The sequence below is a fragment of the Eptatretus burgeri genome, chromosome 15 (genome assembly GCF_056783735.1).
Source record: "Eptatretus burgeri isolate ZD-2024b chromosome 15, Ebu_testis_v1, whole genome shotgun sequence".
Taxonomy (NCBI): Eukaryota; Metazoa; Chordata; class Myxini; order Myxiniformes; family Myxinidae; genus Eptatretus; species Eptatretus burgeri.
The window spans coordinates 71,491,638-71,516,267 of record NC_140975.1 but is presented as its reverse complement, the minus strand read 5'-3'; the positions used below and the strand labels follow the sequence as shown (position 1 = coordinate 71,516,267).

Sequence of the window (24,630 nt, the reverse complement as noted above, 5' to 3'; positions counted from 1 at the left end):
TCTTGAACCACCACCAATCAGTCACTGTAAAATTGGGAAGAACCACCACCAAGCAGGGGATTAGTCTTTGGGTACACTACAGTGGAGTTATCACCTGAAAACAGAATAGCAGAGTTAAAATGTTTTCAACTACGAACCCCAGCCCAGAGGAGATGCATATATACACAATGGCGATCTTGGGTGATTGTCACTCGATGTCCCCAATAGGCCACCATACATTATTTCTTTGCGCTGGACAGGACCATGTTAAACCCAAATCAATATGAACACACCATTGTAGTTTGAACATTTCTATTATGCAATCATGAAAATTAATACAGTGAGTACATCAATATCGATTTCGCAAATTTATGCATTTAATCGTGACATTGCCAGCTACCAGTATGTAATTAATAATGGAAATATTCATGGAGTCGAAGTTCCTTTCACCAAATTTGATTTTTGATCTATTTATATTTCCAGAAACAATATTCAGGTAACATTCACATGCATGATCATATTGCAGAGCTCTTGTTCCAGCCATGCATTATTGCGATGGTAAACTGTTATCTGTGTCCCTCAAAGACCACCGTAGATGCATTTTTTAGTCAAATATGAAGTAGATAATGAAGCATGTGCATACTAGTTGATAATAATCATATTATACTCACTACATTGTGTTTTGCACCAAGCACATATGACTTTGCTGACCTTGTAGGCAGAATTTGTTATTCGTGGCAGCCATTTTGTAAAATGGCCACCATTTTGACCCTAGGGGTATTCTGGAATGTCCTTATATCCAAAATGTTTCCTAAGGGTATGCTATAACTGTGTACCAAATTTCATGCTTGTATCATCAAAGGCACAAAACTACCAGAATATTTCACATATCTGCCGGACTAATCAAGCATGTATTGCTTTGAACCTTCTTTCCGATGACAGCCAGTGGGTACACACCATGGAGGAAGCAGCTGTGTTCCGCATGCCATCTCAGCTGCGCTTTCTCTTTGCAACACTGTGTGCGCACTGTGGCGTGCAGAGGCCTTCGGAACTTTGGGAGCACTTCAAAGCTGCCATGTGCGAAGATTATTTACGGTCTTACAGTGGAGAGGACTCTGAGTCTATGGCTATGACGGACATTCAAATGATATTGGCCCAGTCTGGAATTAAATGCACAGATCTGGGACTGCCAGAGCTGACAAATGTTACTCCGCATACAAATTCTGTGGATCTCTTGTAGGAATGTGCAATGAATCCATTGGGAAACTGAATCCTGAACAGCAGCGTTGAGTGGATGCAGTCTTTTCAGCATTACGTGCAATTGATGATGGATCTCCTCCAACAGCGCATGCCCTGTTTCTTGAATGCCCAGGGGGGAGTGGTAAAACAATGGTGTACAATACATTGGTATCTACTTTCATAGTCAGACACAAGAGGGTGGCTGCATGTGCGTGGACTGGTATTGCTGCCACACTTCTGTGGGGTGGCCAGACAGTGCACAGTTTGTTCAAACTGCCCGTTCCAATAACAGACACCAGTACATGTGTCATTCAACTGAGTTCTCGCCAGGCACAGCTATTGAGGGATCTTTCTCTCATTGTCATCAATGAAGCATCAATGGCGCCACTACATGCATTGCGTGCGATTGACATTTGTTTGCGAGACATCACCTCAGTTGATGTTCCCTTTGGGGGCAAGATCATCCTTCTGGGTGGTGATTTTCGACAAGTTCTACCAGTGGTGCCACATGGAACAAGATCGTCTATTGTGGAGAATTGTCAAAAACGGTCCCCGCTGTTGTGCTTCTTTGAAACAGTGCACCTCATCCGCAACATGCGTGCAAAGGAGAACGAAGTAGAGTTTGCCCAATGGCTTTTGCAGTTAGGTAATGGAACACTGAACTCTCTTGATATGGTTGACATACCAGATCAGTGCATTTTAACGGATGATATTGTTTCATCTGTGTATCCTGATGCAGCTGCTGACATTCAAGATAGAGTCATTCTCACTCCGAAAAACGATGTGACCTTGCAGCTTAATGATGCCATCCTTAAGACAGTTCCTGGTGAGCCACGTACTTTTCTTAGTGATGATTCGGTTGTTTGTGATGTTGATGCTGAAGCTGCCAGTTATCCGTTGGAATTTTTCAATAGCCTTACTCCTTCAGGGATGCCGCCCCACCATCTTACATTGAAGCCTGGGTGCATTATTATGTTACTTCGCAACGTAGATGTGAGGAATGGCATCTGCAATGGTACACGGCTGATAGTCAAGCACCTACGCAATCACTCCATAGATGCTGAAGTTATATCTTCATCCCAAAGTGGCAAGCGGGTTTTAATCCCGAGGATTAAACTTGCGCCCAATGACGTCAATCTGCCGTTCATATTGCAGTTGAAGACAGTTGCCCCTCAGGCTGGCATATTCGATGACCATCAACAAAGCTCAAGGGCAGACATTTGGGACTGTTGGTATTTTTCTTCCTGAGCATGTCTTTTCACATGGACAGCTCTATGTTACATTTCCCCCGGTAAGGTCTATCCAAGACATTCATGAGTGCATCACCCATGCGACAGACCATCTTCATCCTTCAACGGGAAACATTTTTTTCGGGATGTTCTGTAAATAGTTACCTTACTACTTGGTGCATCCCGTGCATGTGCACGGGTATCGCTAGTATACATAAATACACAATCACAAATACATAAACACACAATCACATACACATAAACATACAATCACATTTACATAAACACACAATCACATTCACATAAACATACTGTTACGTTTGAGGGGGGGGGGGGTATGTATTCAAAGGGTAATTAGGATGTTTAATTCGGTATGCCATGCTGTTCGAGTTTACCAGGATCTCGATGTAATAAGTAGCAATTCAGTGGTGATAAGTTGTCTAGTAAATGTTCATTTCTTCAAGGGGGGAAATGATAATTGTCACGTAATTAGATAGGGACACGGGATAGGGTAAGTGTGTCTGCGTAAACCCCTTTTGGTATTCTCTGGAGACTGGCCGTGACGTCACAGGACAGTGCAGCGGATGGCTCCGCCCCGTGATCACGATTGGCAGAAGGCGACGGCGGTGGGCCAATAAACGGCTCGATTGGAAGTGACGAGGACAGGAGGATAAAAGGTTCTGTTCGGGGTCGAAAAGGAAGAGGAAGAAGATTACAACCAAAAGATCGTGTTTTTTTGGTGGGGAGGCTGTTGCGCGGGGAGCATCCTTGTTGTTGTGCTGATTCGATCGTGTTCTTCATCGTGTCTTGGAGCCTTGCGGAGCCTCGTGCCTCACCTTGGTTGGCTCTGGGGTTCTGCTGACTCGGAGTACGGGGTCAAACGGCGGGCGGACCTGCCTCCCTCTCCTGCTCGCAACTTGGCGCCAGAACTGGTTCCCTGGCGGCTGTGAGCGGACTTGGGCCAAGATCAGGAGGTCGACAGCACCACGGTTTCTCCTGCCCCCCTGACGAGAGCAAGGCCAGCTCGTCCGACGCCGATCCAGGGACAGTTGCGTCCACACCACGGTCCAGCCTGACCACCAGAAATAGCTACGTTGTGTGTATGTGTATGTGTATGTGTATGTGTATGTGTATGTGTGTGTGTGTGTGTGTGTGTGTGTGTGTGTGTGTGTGTGTGTGTGTGTGTGTGTGTGTGTGTGTGTGTATGTGTGTGTGTGTGTGTGTGCTTGGCGCCTTAGCGGGTTTGAGATCTGTATATTCATTGGAATTGTCTGTGTTTTTCCCCATGCCCGATCCCACACCATCCCGTCGAATCGCCCCGGATCCCTCTTCTTGCCGAGTCTTGTTATTTCTGGTCAATAATAAAAACGAATAAACATCATCAACTCAGTCAAAAGCGACTCGTGCCATCTTCCTCGACCCGTTTGCGGTAGAGCGATTAGAACCGCCATGTTTGGGTTATAAACAAATAAACCGCCTCCATCGTTTCGGCTCATTCTACGTTGGCGGGACTGTTCAAGTCCCGTGGACGTCACTATACAATCACATATACATAAACACACAATCACATACACATCAACACAATCATACATACATAAACATGCAATCACATATACATCAACACATACATAAATACACAATCACATATGCATAAACACACAATCACATATGCATAAACACACAATCACATATACATAAGCACACATTCACATACACATAAACACGCAATCACAAATACATAAACACAAAATCACATACACAATCACAGACACATAAATGCAGGATCACATTTACATAAACAAACAATCATATATAAATAAACACACACAATCACATGTACATCAACACATAATTACATATTCATAAATAAACAATCACATATACATACACATACAATCACATACACATAAATGCAGGATCACATTTACATAAACACACAATCACATACACATCAACACATAATCACATATACATAAACACACAATCACACATGCATAAACATAAAATCATATTTACATAAACACACAATCCAATTTACATAAACACAAAATCACATACACATAAATGCAGGATCACATTTACATTAACAAACAATCATATATACATAAATGCACAATCACATTTACATAAATACACAATCCAATTTTCATAAACACACATTCACATATATATATATACATATATATATATATATATATATATATATATATATATATATATATATATATATATATATATATATATATATAAAAATACGCAATCACATATATATGATAACACACAATCACATACACATAAACACACAATCACATACACATAAACACACAATCACATACACATAAACACACAATCACATACACATAAATGAAGGATCACATTTACATAAACACACAATCATATATAAATAAACACACAATCACATATCCATAAATACACAATCACACATACATAAATGCACAATCACATTTACATAAACACACAATCACAAATACATCAACACACAATCACATACATATCAACACATAATCATATATACATAAATACACAAACACACATACATAAACACACAATCCAGTTTACATAAACACACAATCACATACACATAAATACACAATCACATACACAAAAACATACAATCACATACACATAAATGCAGGATCATATTTACATAAACACACAATCATATATACATAAATACGCAATCACAAATACATGAACACACAATCACATACACATAAATGCAGGATCACATTTACATAAACACACAATCATATATAAATAAACACACAATCACATACACATAAACACACAATCATATATACATAAGCACGCAATCACATATACATCAACACATAATCACATATCCATAAACGCACAATCACAAATACATCAACAAACAATCACATACACATCAACACATAATCATATATACATAAATACGCAATCACATATACATCAACACATAATCACACATGCATAAACACACAAACACACGTACATAAACATACAATCACATACACATAAATGCAGGATCATATTTACATGAACACACAATCATATATACATCAACACGCAATCACATGTACATCAACTCATAATCACATATACATAAATACACAATCACATATACATACACATACAATCAATCACATATACATACACAAACAATCACAGACACATAAATTCAGGATCACATTTACATAAACACACAATCACATAAACACATAATCATAGATACATAAACACACAATCACATTTACATAAACACACAATCCAATTTACATAAACACACATTCACATATACATAAACACACAATCACATACACATAAATACACAATCACATACACATAAATACACAATCACATACACATAAATGCAGGTTCACATTTACATAAACACACAATCACATATACATAAATACACAATCCTATTTCCATCAACACACAATCATATATACATAAACATACAATCACATGTACATAAACATACAATCATTTGTTCATGAACGCAATCACATGTACATAAACACACAATCATTTAAACATAAACACGCAATAATATATACATAAACACACAATCACATATATGTCTTCTTCTTCTTCTTCTTTCGGCTGCTCCTGTTAGGGGGTCGCCACAGCGGATCATCCATTATGATCCGCATAGTGATTTGGCACATGTTTTTTACGCCGGATGCCCTTCCTGACGCAACCCTGGTCGCGTCTTACGACACAGGGATATGGTACACCTCTTTTAACCGGGGTATACACCGGCCCAGTATACTGGTACTCATTTCGCCGACCTCGGAAGGATGACAGGCTGAGTCAACCCCCTGGTGTATTAATTCAGTGGCCCAACGGGGCTTGAACTCAGGACCTTTTGGATCCCAAGCCGCTGCCCTAACCACTGCACCAACACCAGGCTCACACAATCACATATATATATATATATATATATATATATATGTATATATATATATATATATATATATATATATATATATATATATATATATATATATATATATATATACATAATCACACAATCACATTTACATAAACACACAATCATATGTCCATAAATACACAATCATACATACATATATATTGTTACGGTTGTGGAAATTCACAGAACACCATTCAGGTTCCCCGAAGATCAGTTATGTCAATAATTCTGTGTCCAGATTAGATTTCCCCACCGATGTCTAACGGGATTTATTCGTGAGCCGGGCTGTGAACCTTTGAGGAAGTGTTATTCTTTCCTATCGTTATTTTAAACATCTCACCACCTTCTCCACAACCGCCAACATCTCCTCACCACCTTCTCCACAACCGCCAACATCTCCACAAACAACGGGATATCGACAAACAAAAAGTCTTCACCGAAGAAAAACAACTCCATCACTCCCGGGTAAACAGAAGTGACGGTTAAAAGTATGCACCGTACAAGATCAACCAGAACTCTCCCGGGATTTTCCCCCGTGTGCCGAGAAGGGAGGGGCAAACGCCCTGGGGCAATAAAAAGCCCATGCGTTGGAGCGCCGAGAGGGTTGAGGAGAGAGAAAGCGAAGACCTCAGGTTGATGTTCGTTTTGGCAGTTGTCGTGAAGGGAGTTGCGCCAAGAAGGCAGTTGAGGAGGGAGTGGCAGCTGTTGGTTGGCGAGTGAGTGAGAGGGTCTCTCTCTCCTGGATCTCCTTGGTCATTTGAGGCACCAATAGCCACGTTGGAGGCATTGTTGGAGTCGAGAGTGGAGTCGAGAGCTGGTGGAGTCCATTCGGGGCGCAAACAAAGGCGTACTGGGCTCAGTGGAAGACCCTAGAAATGAGGGACAACATCTTGTATCGCAAGTTGGTGGAGATTCCCTCAGAGAGGACTTCTTGGCTGGTGATAGTCCCTGATGGGTTTAAGACCCAAATCTTGAAACAGGTGCACGGTACCCGTGGCGGCGGCCATTTGGGCAGGACCAAAACAAAATCTCGGGTCCGCCGGCGGTTCTATTGGGTTAACATGGGGCGCAATGTACAGGACTGGTGTCGAGCATGCGACGCCTATACTGCAAAAAAGGGACCGGCATGGAGGATGAGGGCCCCACTCCAATTACATCAGTTTGAGGCCCCCCTTGAGCGAGTGGCCATTGACATCTTGTGACCACTGCCCCCCACTCGCCAAGGTAATTGATACATCCTCGTGATGATGGACTATTTCACCAAATGGCCGGAGGCCTTTGCCCTTCCCAACCCAGAAGCAGGGGTCGTGGCAAAGGCCTTCGTAGAAGGATTGGCATGGCGGTACGGGATTCCGGAGGAGCTGCACACTGATCAGGGGCGAAATTTTGAGAGCAAATTGTGAAAAGAGGTGTGCAGGCTCCTAGAAATTCGCAAAACCCGAACAACGCCCCTGAGACCACATTCTGACGGCATGGTGGAGAGGTTCAATAGGACCCTGATCCAACAATTGGCCCTCTTCACCGCTGATAATCAGGAGGACTGGGACGAACATCTCCCGGATCTCCTGATGGCCTATCGCGCGTCCCAACATGGGGCCACTGCTTGTAGTCCGGCGCTGCTCATGTACGGACGGGAGCTGTGAGCCCCCATCGATTTGCTGTGCGGACCAACGCCTGAGCGTCCCGACAGACCCCCAGGGGAGGGCGATGCCCATCAGTTGGAGGAAGGCATGGAAAAAGTCCATGACTTCGCTCGCCGCCAGCTCCAACAGGCGGGTATAGAGATGAAGCGCAGGTACGACCACCGGAGTCAGGTGAGTGAGTACCCACCGGGGCGAAGATTTGGTTGTTAAACCTCCGGAGGAGGAAGGGCAGATGCCTGAAGCTCACCTCGCCTTGGCATGGCCTGGGGGTCGTCCTGGCGCAAATCAGTGATGTGGTCCTTAAAATTAAAATGGGACCACGAGCCCTCCCCCAGATCATCCACGTGGACCACCTGCGACCCAACAAGGGCGATCTTACGCCCTCATGGTTACGTCTTGCTGGAGTATCCGGAGCTGGAACAGCCGCTCCCGCAGAGGCGCAAGGCTCGCAGAGCCTTGCTGCGAGTACACGAGCCTTGGCAGGGGGTGGGAGACCCCCTGCCTGGGGCACAGGAAGGCACTCGTTAGGGGATGGGTTCGTTTAGTTAGACCGGCTTCATGGGGCAGGGACAAGTCCTCATGAAGCCTGTGGAATGGTTAGTTTGAGGGAACGTCAGGTTAGATTTAGCGTATGGGATTTTTGGATTTGGAGACACGGACAGACTTGGAGTGTGTAGAAGGGACGTAGCTTAGCTCTGTAGAGTTAAATGGAGGTGCTATATTGTTAGGGATGGCGAGGGAGCATGAGTTAGTTGAGGGATTTAGTGAGAAGAATGGTAGTATTCAGTGATGGGAGTGATGAAAGGAGTTGAAGAGTGTAAACATGGACTCGATGAGTGAGTGAGGGCCAGCGGGCCTGATTGTATGGAGCGAATGTGGAATGCATGGTGCGATGAGTGATTGGGGGGGGGGAGGAGTGATTCCCACCCAAGGGACCCCGGGGTCAGAGTAGTTATTGGGTTAGTCAAATTGACAAAATGGAGGTCGTTTTGCTGTTGGTGCGAATGTAGGCTCGAAAACCGTTTGGAGGGGTGCAGGAGTCCTGTTGACAGGCTGGAAGCGTGGCTACGAACGGTGAGTATCGTTTTGTAGGCACCCCGGGCACCGGACTAGTCGGCCGCGGTAGGCCAAGGGCCCAAGAGGGGCCGGGATAGCGTAGTGGGCTCGGGTGGGCCCGCATGAAGCGGGGCCCGTAGCACCAATAGCCACGTGGGCAGTGTCGTGGGCACGGGCACCCGGGGAAAGGGGCCCGTGGCGCTAGCCTGCCACGTGAGCATCGTGGGGGAGTAACCAAGGAGGGCACTCCCCAAATTTTAGGGAGCTGGTAGGCTCGGAGACAGTCGCAGGGCCCGGGGGGGTGCCATATTTGGAGAATACGCAGAGGGTAGTTCCTGCCAAGGGAGCCACGCGTTCCAGCCATGAGACCGTGCGAGGGCACAAGGGAAAATTGGAGGGCAAGGCCCAAATGTGAGGACACTAACACAGGCGACGGGAATCTTGGTTGGTAGAACCAATATTTTAAGCGACAGGTGCTTTTGGAAAGCCCCGGGGTAGTTAAAGGTGTAATAAATGTTAGGGTAGATAGGGAAGTGTACCCCTCCGTACCATCCATCCCTTCGCTCTCGTTGTGGGCCGCTGGACTCACCGTGGTAAGGAGATCACTGAGATCTGAGGAGGCCATTCTGAGGCTTGATTGGGCCTCAAGACAGGACACTAGCTCTCCCTTATTCCCCTTCAGGAAGGGAACATAGGGGTTGGGAGTAGGCTATGTGACACGATAGTTTAGCTGGACAGAGACAATAATGGGGGTTAGGGAGACGATTCAGAGATGAGTTGTAGAAGGAAAAAAAAAAAAAATAATAAGATGGGGCTAAATTTGGTTTTGCAATCTAAGGGAGTGGGTATGGACAGAGACAGGCAAAGGCGGTTGGGAGGGAGACAGTAGGGGAGGTCCGAGCCCGCCTTCAGACCGGCCAGCACCACCGCACTCCCTCCACAACGAGACAAGAGGCCGGCCAGCTTTGTATGCCGGCCTGTTTTTGCTGCAGCGGTCTGTTCCGGCCTTGCCTTGCCATGCCTTGTCTGCCTCTGCCTTGACCCCATGCCTGCTAGCCCTTGCGTTTACATTTGCCCCTGTGTCCATCCATTAACATGTGCGCCAGGATCATCGTGCAAGTTGCAGGGACTGCCCTGCAGGCAGCCCCGCCGACCATTGTGTTTGCCATTCAGTATTCTGCAGGGACTGCCCTGCAGGCAGCCACACACGGAGAATGCATTGAGCAGCCCGTGCACCGTATTTTCCATCCATCCATCCATCCGCTCATTTTTGTGTTTGCTTGCGTCGGTGCCCATTCAGTGTTCTGCAGGGACTGCCCTGCAGGCAGCCACACACGGAGACTGCATTTAGGAACCCGTGCACCGTGTTTTGCATACATCCATCCATCTGCACACGGGGACTGCATTGATGCAGCCCATGCACCATTCATTTTTGTGCTTGATTGCTTCGGTGCCCATTCAGTGTTCTGCAGGGACTGCCCTGCAGGCAGCCGCACACGCGGACTGCTTTGGTGCAGCCCGTGCACCGTTTGTGTTCATACCTGCATTTGTTTCATGAGCCAGAGACTGCATTTGGGCAGCCTGGCTCCATGCTTCAAGAATGGCCTGTGGGATGGCATATGGCATGCCGGGTTGGAGTGAGTTGCCTCCAGGAGCTGAAGACATGAAAAAGGTTTTGTGACAGACAACGGGGCCTTTTGAACAGGCCCCAAAGACATCCGACCTTCAGCTGCGGAGCGCTCACCCTAAAATACTGACTAACTTTGCCATGCCCTTTTTCCTACAGACTCCATCAGTCCTGGGCCATGGTTTAGTGTAAAAATTTTTAGTTAAGGATAAGTTAAAAATTGTAAATGAGTTTGCCCCCCTGCATGTTTGTCATAGCGCCGGCAATTTTTATTTAGTTAAGTCATCTTTATCAGTGAGTTTGTTTCGTTAGTTACACAGCCCGTAGGTTATTTACTTTTGGGACACGGATACACCAAATGTCGCACTCAGGGATCCAAAGGTAAATCGTATGAGGGGGAACTTACACATGAAGGCACACAAAAATTTGACTCGGGACGAGCCTGTAAAAAGGGGAGGGGGTAGTGTTACGGTTGTGGAAATTCACAGAACACCATTCAGGTTCCCCAAAGATCAGTTATGTCGATAATTCTGTGTCCAGATTAGATTTCCCCACCGATGTCTAACGGGATTTATTCGTGAGCCGGGCTGTGAACCTTTGAGGAAGTGTTATTCTTTCCTTTCGTTATTTCAAACATCTCCTCACCACCTTCTCCACAACCGCCAACATCTCCACAAACAACGGGATATCGACAAACAAAAAGTATTCACCGAAGAAAAACAACTCCATCACTCCCGGGTAAACAGAAGTGACGGTTAAAAGTATGCACCATACAAGATCAACCAGAACTCTCCCGGAATTTTCCCCCGCGCGCCGAGAAGGGAGAGGAAAATGCCCTGGGGTGATAAAAAGCCCCGCGTTGGAGTGCCGAGAGGGTTGAGGAGAGAGAAAGCGAAGACCTCAGGTTGAGGTTCATTTTGGCAGTTGAGTCGAGAAGGCAGTTGAGGAGGGAGTGGCAGCTGTTGGTTGGCGAGTGAGTGAGAGGGTCTCTCTCCTGGGTCTCCTTGGTCGTTCGAGGCTCCGTTGGAGGCATTGTTGGAGGCGCCGTTGGAGGCGTTGTTGGAGGAGCCGTTGGAGTCCAGTCGAGTGTGGGCGGCCACACCGAGGGTCGCCGAACCAGGGCCCAGCGAGTCACCACGAGGGTGGCAGGTAACCTGCACGGCTTCTCAGAGCCTTGCGGTCATCCCGGCTCTGAGGAACATTAAAGGCCTATGGGCCCAATTCTCCCTGTTCTTTTCTGGGGTTTTTGCATGAAAGTCTGTGGCGCCTTGTCTATAAGTAGAACTGTTCAGTGCCTGTACATTATGAAATAGATAGACAACGGCTGTAGGTTTTCTTGCTCGTGTCTTGTCCCTTACCCCCATCGCTTCATTGACTGCATACGTGTATGGATAAATGTCATTGTTTGAATATTCATCTGCTCGTTGTGTACCTTCTTCCATTGAGCTGCCTTAATTGCGTTTGGAATAATAGCTGGTTTTTAATAGCCGATAAGATAATAGAGTCCGACGAGGCTTGGCGATAGGAAACCACTTGGCAATCGCAAACGGAGCGAGCTGCTTAAAGCGGCTCGTGTCCGTACGGGTCCCGTTGAGGTGTAAATCCCCGGCATTTCTTTCTGCATGAATAATTAGGTAAATCGACAATTCGGCGATCAACCTTGTCGCGCGGGGACAGAAGAGTTGGCTGATTTATGGTGTGGTTAAAAACACACCCGTAGCTGGATTTCAGCGTTGATCCGAAAGCTACGACTGGATTGCCACGGTCGGTGGGCGCGCGGCCGCAATTAGCTAAAAGCGGTCGTCCATGGCGGAGTGGCGGAGATCTACAACAATATATATACTGTATATACATGTTGTTACGAATTTACCGCCCGCCCAGCGTGCGAACGACCGCTTTTCACTAATAGCAGCCGTACGCCCACCGGACGAGCAATTCAGTCGCGACTTTCTGGAACAACGCCAGAAACCAGTCAGGGGTGGGTTCTTCACCCCACCACGGCCTAGTCTGTATTCTACCCGCGCGTGACAGGGTCAATCGCCAAATATCGATATACCTAAGTATTCGCGCGAGTAACCTACCGAGAGAGCGTACCTCGGCGAAGGCCTGTTTGGACACGAACCGCTTAAGTGGTTCGTTCCTTTCTGGGATAACCGAGCGGGTATTATCGCCAGATCCGATTCTATTATCGGTATTCAAAAACCAACTAGTATTCCGAAAAACAATATGGCACTTCAATTTGGGGAAAAAGGACACGACGAACAGGTTAACATTCACACAAGGACATTTATTATTTACACACAAACACAGTAATGCAATTGATAGGGAGGAGGGGGGAAGGAAGAAAATGGAGAAGACACGAGCAAGGTAAAAACACTACAACCGTCTATGGTTATTATTTACAATCACTTAAGCAGGTTTTACTAATGGGACTCGGCACCACAACATTGACTCAAAAGAAAAGCAAGAAAGACCCCCTCATAGACAAGGGAGTCAGACTGGGCCCGTGGGCCTTTGGTGACCGAAAGGGCCCCACGAGACCGTTGCAGGTTACCTGCACCCTCGTGGTGCCTTGATGGGCGAGTCGTGACGTCCCGTCCCCACGGCAGCTAGCGTATCCGCGGTTGAGCTCGGGCCTTCCGCGTGGCAGGCGAGTTCTCTCCGGCTCTCCCCACACGAACGCGCAGGTTCGTGCGACACAGCAGGGCTGCGCCTCCAGCCCACGTCTCCTTCGCGACGCCCGTACCTTCACCGACTGACTGGTCCAAGCTCCCGACACTGACACGAGCCCATTCCTCCACACAGCTCCAGCAGCAGCAACAGCAACAATCGCGACAACAACCGCAACTCGAGCAACTATGCTGCATCCCTCGCGCTTTTTTATTCCCCACACTCCGCCCCTCCCCTCTCGCCCCGCCCTCCTTCCAGCTCCTGCGGGTAACTTCCAGAAAGGGGGCGTTTCCCTCGTGGGTCAGGGTTTTTCGAAGCAATCATCCTGGTGCTTCTCTCTTCTCACTCCACTTACCCCTCCCCCCTCCCGGAGAGCGGGAAAGTAAGAGGAAAAATCCGTGCATTATCGGAATGCCTTCTTCTTTCTCCATGGCAGAGATGGTTTTCGATGCGGAGAGGGTTGTAGCGTGGGTGTGGAGAAGGTGATTGGTGGTGTGGTTGTTGTAATGGTGGCGTGGTTGGTGTTGGGTGGTGGTCGTGAGGGGGGTGTGGTTGGGTGTTTGTAAAAAAAATAAAAGGTGGTTGGTGGTTTGGTTGGTCCAAAATAACGATAGCAAAGAATAACGGCGAATTCAAAGATCACAGCACTGTCCACACAAATAATCTCCATTAAACAACGGTGGGGAAATCTGTCTGAACACACACTTTGCGATATAACTGGACGAAGGACCTTTATGGTGTTCTGCGAATTTCCACGGCCGTAACAATATATATCTATATATATATATATCTATATATATATATATATATATATATATATATATATATATATATATATATATATATATATTGTATACACACAGTCACATATACATAAACATACAATCACATATACATACACATACAATCACAAATACATAAAAACACAATCACAAATACATAAATACACAATCACAAATACATAAACACACAATCACAAATACATAAACATACAATCACATACACATAAATACACAATCACAAATACATAAACACACAATCACAAATACATAAACATAAATACACAATCACAAATACATAAACACACAATCACAAATACATAAACATAAATACACAATCACATACACATAAACACACACAATCACAAACACATAAACACAGACATTCACATACACATAAATACACAATCACATATACTTAAACACACAATCACATATACATAAATACTCAATCACATATCCATAAATACATAAACACACACATTCACATAAATACACAATCACATATACATAAATACACACAATCACAAACACATAAACACAGACATTCACATAAATATAAATACACACAATCACAAACACATAAACACAGACATTCACATAAATATAAATACACACAATCACAAACACATAAACACAGACATTCACATATACATAAATACACAATCACATATACATAAACACACAAATATATATATATATATATATATATATATATATATATATATATATATATATATAAATATATTTACATATACAAATAAACAAACACATACATCCCAGCATATTTTCATTATCCACATCCTCACTACATGATCCAAATCAATAACGATAACATGTAACAATATAATCGTTGTGCAATAATCAGGAACCCACACATTTAGCACTGCCCTGTTCCTTCTGTGAGTTTTTATTTAACCAGCGACTGAGATAGTCAATCCTGGGACAACTGCAGTCCCAAGGGTTTGTATGAAGCCAAATTTTCTGCAAGCTGATTTGTTTTTTAATTAAATACTGGAAAAATGATTTATAATAACAAGTAAAAAAGTCAAAAAACCATTGCCCCATTGTTTTCGTAATTTTGCTCTACGGAGTTAATGGGCCAGCCCATATTTATGTGCAACCAAAATGGCTGCCAGTCTACCAGTTGGACATCTCAGACCAGATCACAAAATAAAGTGAGGTGCCCGTGTATGCCATCATGTACTGTGCTTTTGCCAAATTTGAACAAAACCGGTAAATGCATGTCCGAGAAAAGGTTGAGGACATGTTCAAAATCAGATTTTTTTTGATAAATAAAATGGCCGCCAATCAAAAAAATGGTTGTGGACACACGCACGTATGGACAGGAAAATCCATAAGCCCTCATTTCGGACGAAGTCCAATGGAGGCTAATAATACGAGAGAGTTCGGAGAACACTTTTCCCCATGAAGTCTTGAGAAAAGGACTATTGGAAATAGTTATCGAAGAAGAAGAAAGATGAGAGCATTAGTGGCAAATTTGATTCGGTGAGATGGCGTAACATTTTTTCCAAGTTGTAAACTGAAGGTTTTTGGAAGTGTAAACAAGGTGATTTGTGTTCTGCAGTGATCAATAAAATAAAACTTTTCAACGCTGCAGAAAACTCCCCAAAAACATTGAATTGGAGGTTTACCACCATTGATGCACTGTCACTTACAGCACCTTAACGCGTTAAATAAGTTCATTATGCCTGTTGATTGTGTCCTTTAGGAAGTCCCTAAAAACAGAAAGTTTTCGGTTTGGAATGATTTTCAATTTCGTTTGACTGCCAAACAGGAACACAGAATAAAACAATCCCTCATGTATGTGCATGCGTGATTAGGACGAGATTCGTACAATTTGCTAAATTGTGATCTAATGTACTGTCAAACTGGAGGTTCGTGTTTCGGTTCATATTCCACAGTGTTTAAAATATAAAGTTCAGTTGAAATTAAGGAGTTCCTTGATCAGAGACTGACAGACAGAGAGTGAACCAATTAGTTCACCCCGTTTTGCACTATGTGTGTGGGGGTATTAAACAACAATTACAGCACCAGAAATGAGTCAACAAAAACCATGCTTTATCCAAAGGGTGGAACTCCAGCAACCATTTCCCAAATGACGAATGATGGGGTTTCCTCAAATCACTGGTTCACATGAATAAATGAGAATATATCATGGTGATCAAACCCTCAAATCACTGGTTCACACACATAATTGAGAATATATCATGGGGATCAAACCCTCAAATCACTGGTTCACATGCATAAATGAGAATATATCATGGGGTCAACCCCTCAAATTACTGGTTCACACACATAAATGAGAAGATATCTTGGGGATCACACCCTCAAATCACTGATTCACATGCATAAATGAGAATATATCATGGGGATCACACCCTCAAATCACTGGTTCACATGCATAAATGAGAATATATCATGGGGATCAAACCCTCAAATCACTGGTTCACACGGAAAAATGAGAAGATATGGGGATCAAACCCTCAAATCCCTGGTTCACATGCATAAATGAGACGATATCATGGGGATCAACCCCTTCAAATCACTGGTTCACACACATAAATGAGAATATATCATGGGGATCACACCCTCAAATCACTGGTTCACATGCATAAATGAGAATATATCATAGGGATCAAACCCTCAAATCAATGGTTCACATGCATAAATGAGACTATATCATGGGGATCAAACCCTCAAATCACTGGTTCACATGAATAAATGAGACTATATCATGGGGATCAAACCCTCAAATCACTGGTTCACATGCATAAATGAGACTATATCATGGGGATCACACCCTCAAATCACTGGTTCACATGCATAAATGAGAATATATCATGGGGATCAAACCCTCAAATCACTGGTTCACATGCAAAAATGAGAATATATCATGGGGATCAACCCCCAAATCACTGGTTCACATGCATAAATGAGAATATATCATGGGAATCAAACCCTCAAATCACTGGTTCACATGCATGAATGAGAATATATCATGGGGATCAACCCCCAAATCACTGGTTCACATGCATAAATGAGAATATATCATGAGGATCAAAACCTCAAATTACAGGTTGATGTGCAGAAACGAGAATAAATCATGGGGATCAAACCCTCAAATCACTGGTTCACATGCATAAATGAGAATATATCATGGGAATCAACCCCTCAAATCACTGGTTCACATAAATAAATGAGAATATATCATGGGGATCAAACCCTTAAATCACTGGTTCGCATGCATAAATGAGATAATATCATGGGGATCAAACCCTCAAATCACTGGTTCACACGCATTATTGAGAATATATCATGGGGATCAAACACTCAAATCACTGGTTCACATGCATAAATGAGAATATATCATGGGGATCAAACCCCCAAATCACTGGTGCAGATGCACAATTGAGAATATATCATGGGGATCAAACCCTCAAATCACTGGTTCACATGCATAAATGAGAATATATCATGGGGTCAAACCCTGAAATCACTGGTTCACATGCATAAATGAGAATACATCATGGGAATCGAACCCTCACATCACTGGTTCACACACATAGATGAGAATATATCATGGGGTTCAAACCCTCAAATCACTGGTTCACATGCATAAATGAGAATATATCATGGGGATCAAACCCTCAAATCACTGGTTCACATGCATAAATGAGAATATATAATGGGGATTAAACCCTCAAATCACTGGTTAACATTCATAAATGAGAATATATCATGGGGATCAAACCCTCAAATCACTGGTTCACATGCATAAATGAGAATATATCATGGGGATCAAACCCTGAAATCACTGGTTCACTTGCATAAATGAGAATATATCATGGGGCTCAAACCCTCAAATCACTGGTTCACTTGCATAAATGAGAATATATCATGGGGATGAAACCCTCAAATCACTGGTTCACATGCATAAATGAGAATATATCATGGGGATCAACCCCTCAAATCACTGGTTAACATTCATAAATGAAAATATATCATGGGGATCAAACCCTCAAATCACTGGTTAACATTCATAAATGAAAATATATCATGGGGATCAAACCCTCAAATCACTGGTTAACATTCATAAATGAGAATATATCATGGGGATCAAACCCTCAAATCACTGGTTCACATGCATAAATGAGAATATATCATGGGGATCAAAGCCTGAAATCACTGGTTCACTTGCATAAATGAGAATATATCATGGGGCTCAAACCCTGAAATCACTGGTTCACTTGCATAAATGAGAATATATCATGGGGATCAAACCCTGAAATCACTGGTTCACTTGCATAAATGAGAATATATCATGGGGCTCAAACCCTCAAATCACTGGTTCACTTGCATAAATGAGAATATATCATGGGGATGAAACCCTCAAATCACTGGTTCACATGCATAAATGAGAATATATCATGGGGATCAAACCCTCAAATCACTGGTTCACATACATAAATGAGAATATACCATGGGAATCGAAACCTCAAATCACTGGTTCACATGCATAAATGAGAATATATCATGGGGTTCACACCCTCAAATCACTAGTTCACATGCATAAATGAGAATATATCATGGGGATCAAACCGTCAAATCAATGGTTCACATGCATAATTGAGACTATATCATGGGGATGAAACCCTCAAATCACTGGTTCACATGCATAAATGAGCCTACATCATGGGCATCAAACCCTCAAACCACCGGTTCCCATGCATAAATGAGAATATATCATGGGGATCAAACCCTCAAATCACTGGTTGACATGCATAAATGAGAATACATCATGGGGATCAAACCCTCAAATCACTGGTTGACATGCATAAATGAGAATACATCATGGGGTTCAAACCCTCAAATCACTGGTTCACATGCATAAATGAGAATATATCATGGGGATCAAACCCTCAAATCACTGGTTCACACGCATAAATGTGAATAGATCATGGGGATCAAACCCTCAAATCACTGGTTGACATGCATACATGAGAATATATCATGGGGATCAAACCCTGAAATCACTGGTTCACATGCATAAATGAGAATATATCATGGGGATCAAACCCCCAAATCACTGGTGCAGATGCATAAATGAGAAGATGCAGCCTTCTCCCAATCATCAGCAAGGTGATGGAATCCATCATCGCCTCATATATGAAATCCTTCCTCTTCTCCAATGGCTTGATTTCGAATCTTCAATTTGGTTTCAGACCAGGTCACTCTACCCTGGATATGCTGCTTCTGCTCTCCCATCAATGGATGGAGGTCCTCAATGCCAGACAAGTAATCCGAGCCGTATCCCTGGACATATCACGTGCTTTTTACACAGTCTGGCACCCTGCCCTACTCACCAAACTCTCTTCCCATGGTATTCAAGGCCATCTCCACTCATGGCTCGCAGACTTCCTCTCCTGTCGCAGTCAACGTGTGGCCCTAAATGGAGTTCTTTCATCCCCTCTTCCTGTGCAGGCTGCAGTTCCTCAAGGTGGCGTTCTGGGCCCTGTTCTTTTTCTGGTTTTCATCAATGATCTCTCGGACTCTCTGGAAAATCCTCTATTTCTCTTTGCCGACGACTCCACCCTCTGCTGTACCATCTGTCATCCCTCAGACCGGCAAGCAGCAGCTTCTTCACTCACTGCAGATCTGGATAAAATCACAAACTGGTCCAACACGTGGAACATGTCTTTCAATCCACACAAATCTCACACTCTCACTATGTCTCTTCGAAAGGACCGTTTACAAACCCCCCCATCCACTTTCTCAACAATCCTCTGGAAGAAGTCTTTTCTTTCAAGCTTCTAGGTCTCACTATCTGCCATGACCTTTCCTGGGAAAGTCACATTTCCAACCTCGCCTCAAAAGCCAGTCGCCGACTGGGAATCCTCCGTCGTGCTAAGTCCTTCCTCGGCCCTCTTGAGCTCCTGACCACTTACAAAGCTTTTGTCCGTAGCCTGATGGAGTACTGCTCTCCCCTCTGGGCTGGTGCTCCTGCCTCCCACCTTTCTCGGCTTAACGCTGTCGAAACCAGGGCATTTAAGATCATCGGCATCTCCCGCCATGAAGCTGAGTCTTTGGGCCTCTCACTCAATCACCGCAGGTTGGTCGGTGGTCTTTCTGTCTTCTACCGACTCCTCTCCAGCCTTGCCCCCCTGCTCTCTCTGCGATTTGTCCCCACCACATTTCCACAGGGCGCTCAAGGTCCGCCAACAACCCCCTTCTGGTAAAACTACCAAAATCACGAATCACTGCTCATCTTCACTCTTTCATTCCTCTTTTTTCCCGCCTTTGGAATAAACTTCCTCACTCTATTCTTTCCCATTCTTCCCTCCAGTCTTTCAAAACAGCTGTTCACCACCACCTCTTATCTTCCCCCATCCAAATCCTCGATCTTTTCTACCCCCGATAATCCACCCAAGCCCACTTCCTTAATTTCTCCTGCTTTCCTTCCTGAAAGTCCCTGAAATGTCCATCTTCTCTTCGCATCCCCATCCCTCTCCCTTCCACAGTTCACCTAATGTGTCTGTTCCCCACTGTTTTGTCCCTTCCACTCCCGCCCCTCTTGTCTCATGCCTCCTTGCTGTGAGTTGTGTGTTAGCTCTCATTCAGCCTCGACCAAGGTACACAAAAATATATATATATATATATATATATATATATATATATATATATATATATATATATATATATATATATATATATATATATATATATATATCATGGGGATCACACCTTCAAATCATTGGTTCACATGCATAAATGAGAATATATCATGAGAATCAAACCCTCAAATCACTGGTTCACATGCATAAATGAGAATATATCATGGGGAACAAACCCTCAAATCACTGGTTCACACGCATAAATGAGAATATATCATGGGGATCAAACCCTCAAATCACTGGTTCACATGCATAAATGAGAATATTTGATGGGGATCAAACCTTCAAATCACTGGTTCACATTCATAAATATATCATGGGGATCAAACCCTCAAATCACTGGTTGACATGCATCAATGAGAATATATCATGGGGATCAAACCCTCAAATCACTGGTTCACATTCATAAATGAGAATATATAATGGGGATCAAACCCGCAAATCACTGGTTCACATGCATCAATGAGAATACATCATGGGGATCAAACCCTCAAATCACTGGTTGACATGCATCAATGAGAATACATCATGGGGATCAAACCCTCAAATCACTAGTTCACATGCATAAATGAGAATATATCATGAGGATCACACCTTCAAATCACTGGTTCACATGCATAAATGTGAATATATCATGGGGATCAAACCCTTACATCACTGGTTCACATGCATAAATGAGAATATATCATGGGGATCAAACCCTCAAATCACTGGTTCACAAGCATAAATTAGAAAATATCATGGGGTTCACACCCTCAAATCACTGGTTCACATGCATAAATGAGAATATATCATAGGGATCAAACCGTCAAATCAATGGTTCACATGCATAATTAGGACTATATCATGGGGATGAAACCCTCAAATCACTGGTTCCCATGCATAAATGAGAATATATCATGGGGATCAACCCCTTCAAATCACTGGTTCACATCCATAAATGAGAATATATCATGGGGATCAAACTCTCAAATCACTGGTTGACATGCATCAATGAGAATACATCATGGGGATCAAACCCTCAAATCACTGGTTGACATGCATCAATGAGAATACATCATGGGGATCAAACCCTCAAATCACTGGTTCACATGCATAAATGAGAATATATCATGGGCATCAAACCCTCAAATCACTGGTTCACAAGCATAAATGAGAATATATCATGGGCATCAAACCCTCAAATCACTGGTTCACAAGCATAAATGAGAATACATCATGGGGATCAAACCCTCAAATCACTGGTTGACATGCATAAATGAGAATACATCATGGGGATCAAACCCTCAAATCACTGGTGCACATGCATAAATGAGAAAATATCATGGGAATCAAACCCTCAAATCACTGGTTCACAAGCATAAATGAGAATATATCATGGGGATCAAACCCTCAAATCACTGGTGCACATGCATAAATGAGAATATATCATGGGGATCAAACCCTCAAATCAATGATTCACATGCATAATTGAGACTATATCATGGGGATCAAACTCTCAAATCACTGGTTCACATGCATCAATGAGCCTATATCATGGGGATCAAACCCTCAAATCAATGATTCACATGCATAATTGAGATTATATCATGGGGATCAAACCCTCAAATCCCTGGTTCACATGCATAAATGAGACGATATCATGGGGATCAACCCCTTCAAATCACTGGCTCACATACATAAATGAGAATATATCATGGGGATCAAACCCTCAAATCACTGGTTCACAAGCATAAATGAGAATACATCATGGGGATCAAACCCTCAAATCACTGGTTCACAAGCATAAATGAGAATATATCATGGGGATCAAAACCTCAAATCAATGGTTCACACGCATAAATGAGAATATATCATGGGGATCAAACCCTCAAATCACTGGTTCACATGCATAAATGAGAATATATCATGGGGATCAATCCCTCAAATCACTGGTTGACATGCATAAATGAGAATATATTGTTACAGCTGTGGAAATTCGCAAACCACCATTCAGGTCCCGTAGGTGAGGTGTCTCTGAAGTACATGTGTAGTTAGCCCCAAACCCGTTGTTTCGAGGGAATAAATGTGATTAATTCGGGCTGCGACGCTTTGAGATAGGCGTTTTTTCTGTTCTATCTTCATTTTGAACCAACCACGTCTCAACCGCCATCACACAACAACCACCAACCACAACGCCGCTTCACAACAACAACAACCACACCTGCCTCTCAACAACCACGCCATCCTTGCCACTCCGCCAGCAACCGTCAACATCTCCACGAACACAAAAGGGGAACAACAACAACTCCCGCCCCGATTTCTCTGGTAAACAAGAATGACGGTTGATGCTCAACTCCCGCTCCGATTTCTCTGGTAAACAAAAATGACGGTTGAAGCTCAACTCCCGCCCCGATTTCTCTGGTAAACAAGAATGACGGATGAAGCTCAACTCCTGCCCCAATTTCTCTGGTGGAATGTTCCCTCTCGCCCCCTCCAACCCCCCCCCCCCCCGCGTGCCGCGAAGGAAGGGGCAGGGTGCCGGGGAAATAAAAGGGCGCACGGAAGTGACACCAAAAGAGAGTGACACCAGAGAAGTCAGGTCCGAGGCGTGTCAGTATCAATCGGCAGTTCATGGTATTCTGCCCTTCTGGGTCTTGGAGAAGCGGTCCGTAGAGCGAACCGCTCGTTGGAGCTTGCAGTCGGTGGGGAGTCCGGACGTCGCGGAGGGACACGGACTGGAGGTGCCGCTCTGCCAGCTGTGTTGCACGGACCTGCGCGTTCGTACAAGGAACGCCGGAGAGAGCTCGCCCACCATCGCGCCGCGAGGGTGCAGGTAACCTGCATCGGTCTTGTAGGACTCGTTCGGTCTGCCAAGTCCCACGCCATCAAGGCCCACGGGCCCCGTCTGCCCCCTTGTCTTTGAGGGTGGCCTTTTCTTTTGTTTTGTATCGATCTTGTGGCGCCGTGTCTTGTTAAGTAAAACTGTATAAGTGTTGCCGTGTGTTCGCGTTTTCGCTCAGCTCTGCATTGTTGTTTTTGTTTTAAATTGATATATGTGTGCTCTTCGTGTGTCGTGTAAATAAAGTGCATTATGTTGAATTGTTCCCCGTTTCGCTGCGTCCTTTCCTTCGTTTGAATCTCCATCTTGCTTCACGTAAAGGGTTTGTAGTGGGCTTAATACGCCTGATAATTAATCGGAACCGTCGAGGCCGACGATAACACCGGTCGGTTATCCCGATAGCATGGAACGGACCGCTTAATTAAGCGGCCTGTGTCCGGAGTCGACCTGCGGCGAGGTGCGATCGCCCGGTCTACCATCCGCGTGGGTACTTAGATAGGTCGAGTTTGGAGAACAACCCTATCCCACGCGGGTGGCCGATTGGCACGATCGTGGTGAGGCCGAAAGGCCCACCCGTGACTAGCTCCCGGCGTTAGTCCGAGAGGGTCACGACAGAATTGTCCGTCCGGTGGGCGACGTGCCGCGATTCGAGTCACGTGGCCGTTCGCACGCCGGCGGGCGCGAATTCGCAACAATATCATGGGGATCAAACCATCAAATCACTGGTTCACATGCATAAATGAGAATATATCATGGGGATCAAACCCTCAAATCACTGGTTCACATGCATAAATGAGAATATATCATGGGGATCACACCCTCAAATCACTGGTTCACGTGCATAAATGAGACTATATCATGGGGATCAAACCCTCAAATCACTGGTTGACATGCATAAATGAGAATATATCATGAAGATAAATAAATATATAAACCTAATTTGTTCAAA

At 44.2% G+C, this 24,630-nt stretch overlaps 1 protein-coding gene across 1 annotated transcript; it reads left to right on the top strand.

The window, feature by feature from the left end:
- Window positions 1–1,368: 1,368 nt before the first annotated feature.
- On the top strand, window positions 1,369–2,466 carry LOC147012511 (ATP-dependent DNA helicase PIF1-like). Its single transcript, XM_085856392.1, has one exon. It carries the CDS (start codon window positions 1,369–1,371, stop codon window positions 2,464–2,466), a length of 1,098 nt encoding a protein of 365 aa, XP_085712518.1.
- Window positions 2,467–24,630: the final 22,164 nt, after the last annotated feature.

Bases quoted from the DNA above. Each gene is read 5' to 3' on its own strand.
- LOC147012511 (XM_085856392.1), top strand. From the start codon at position 1,369: ATGGTGTACAATACATTGGTATCTACTTTCATAGTCAGACACAAGAGG.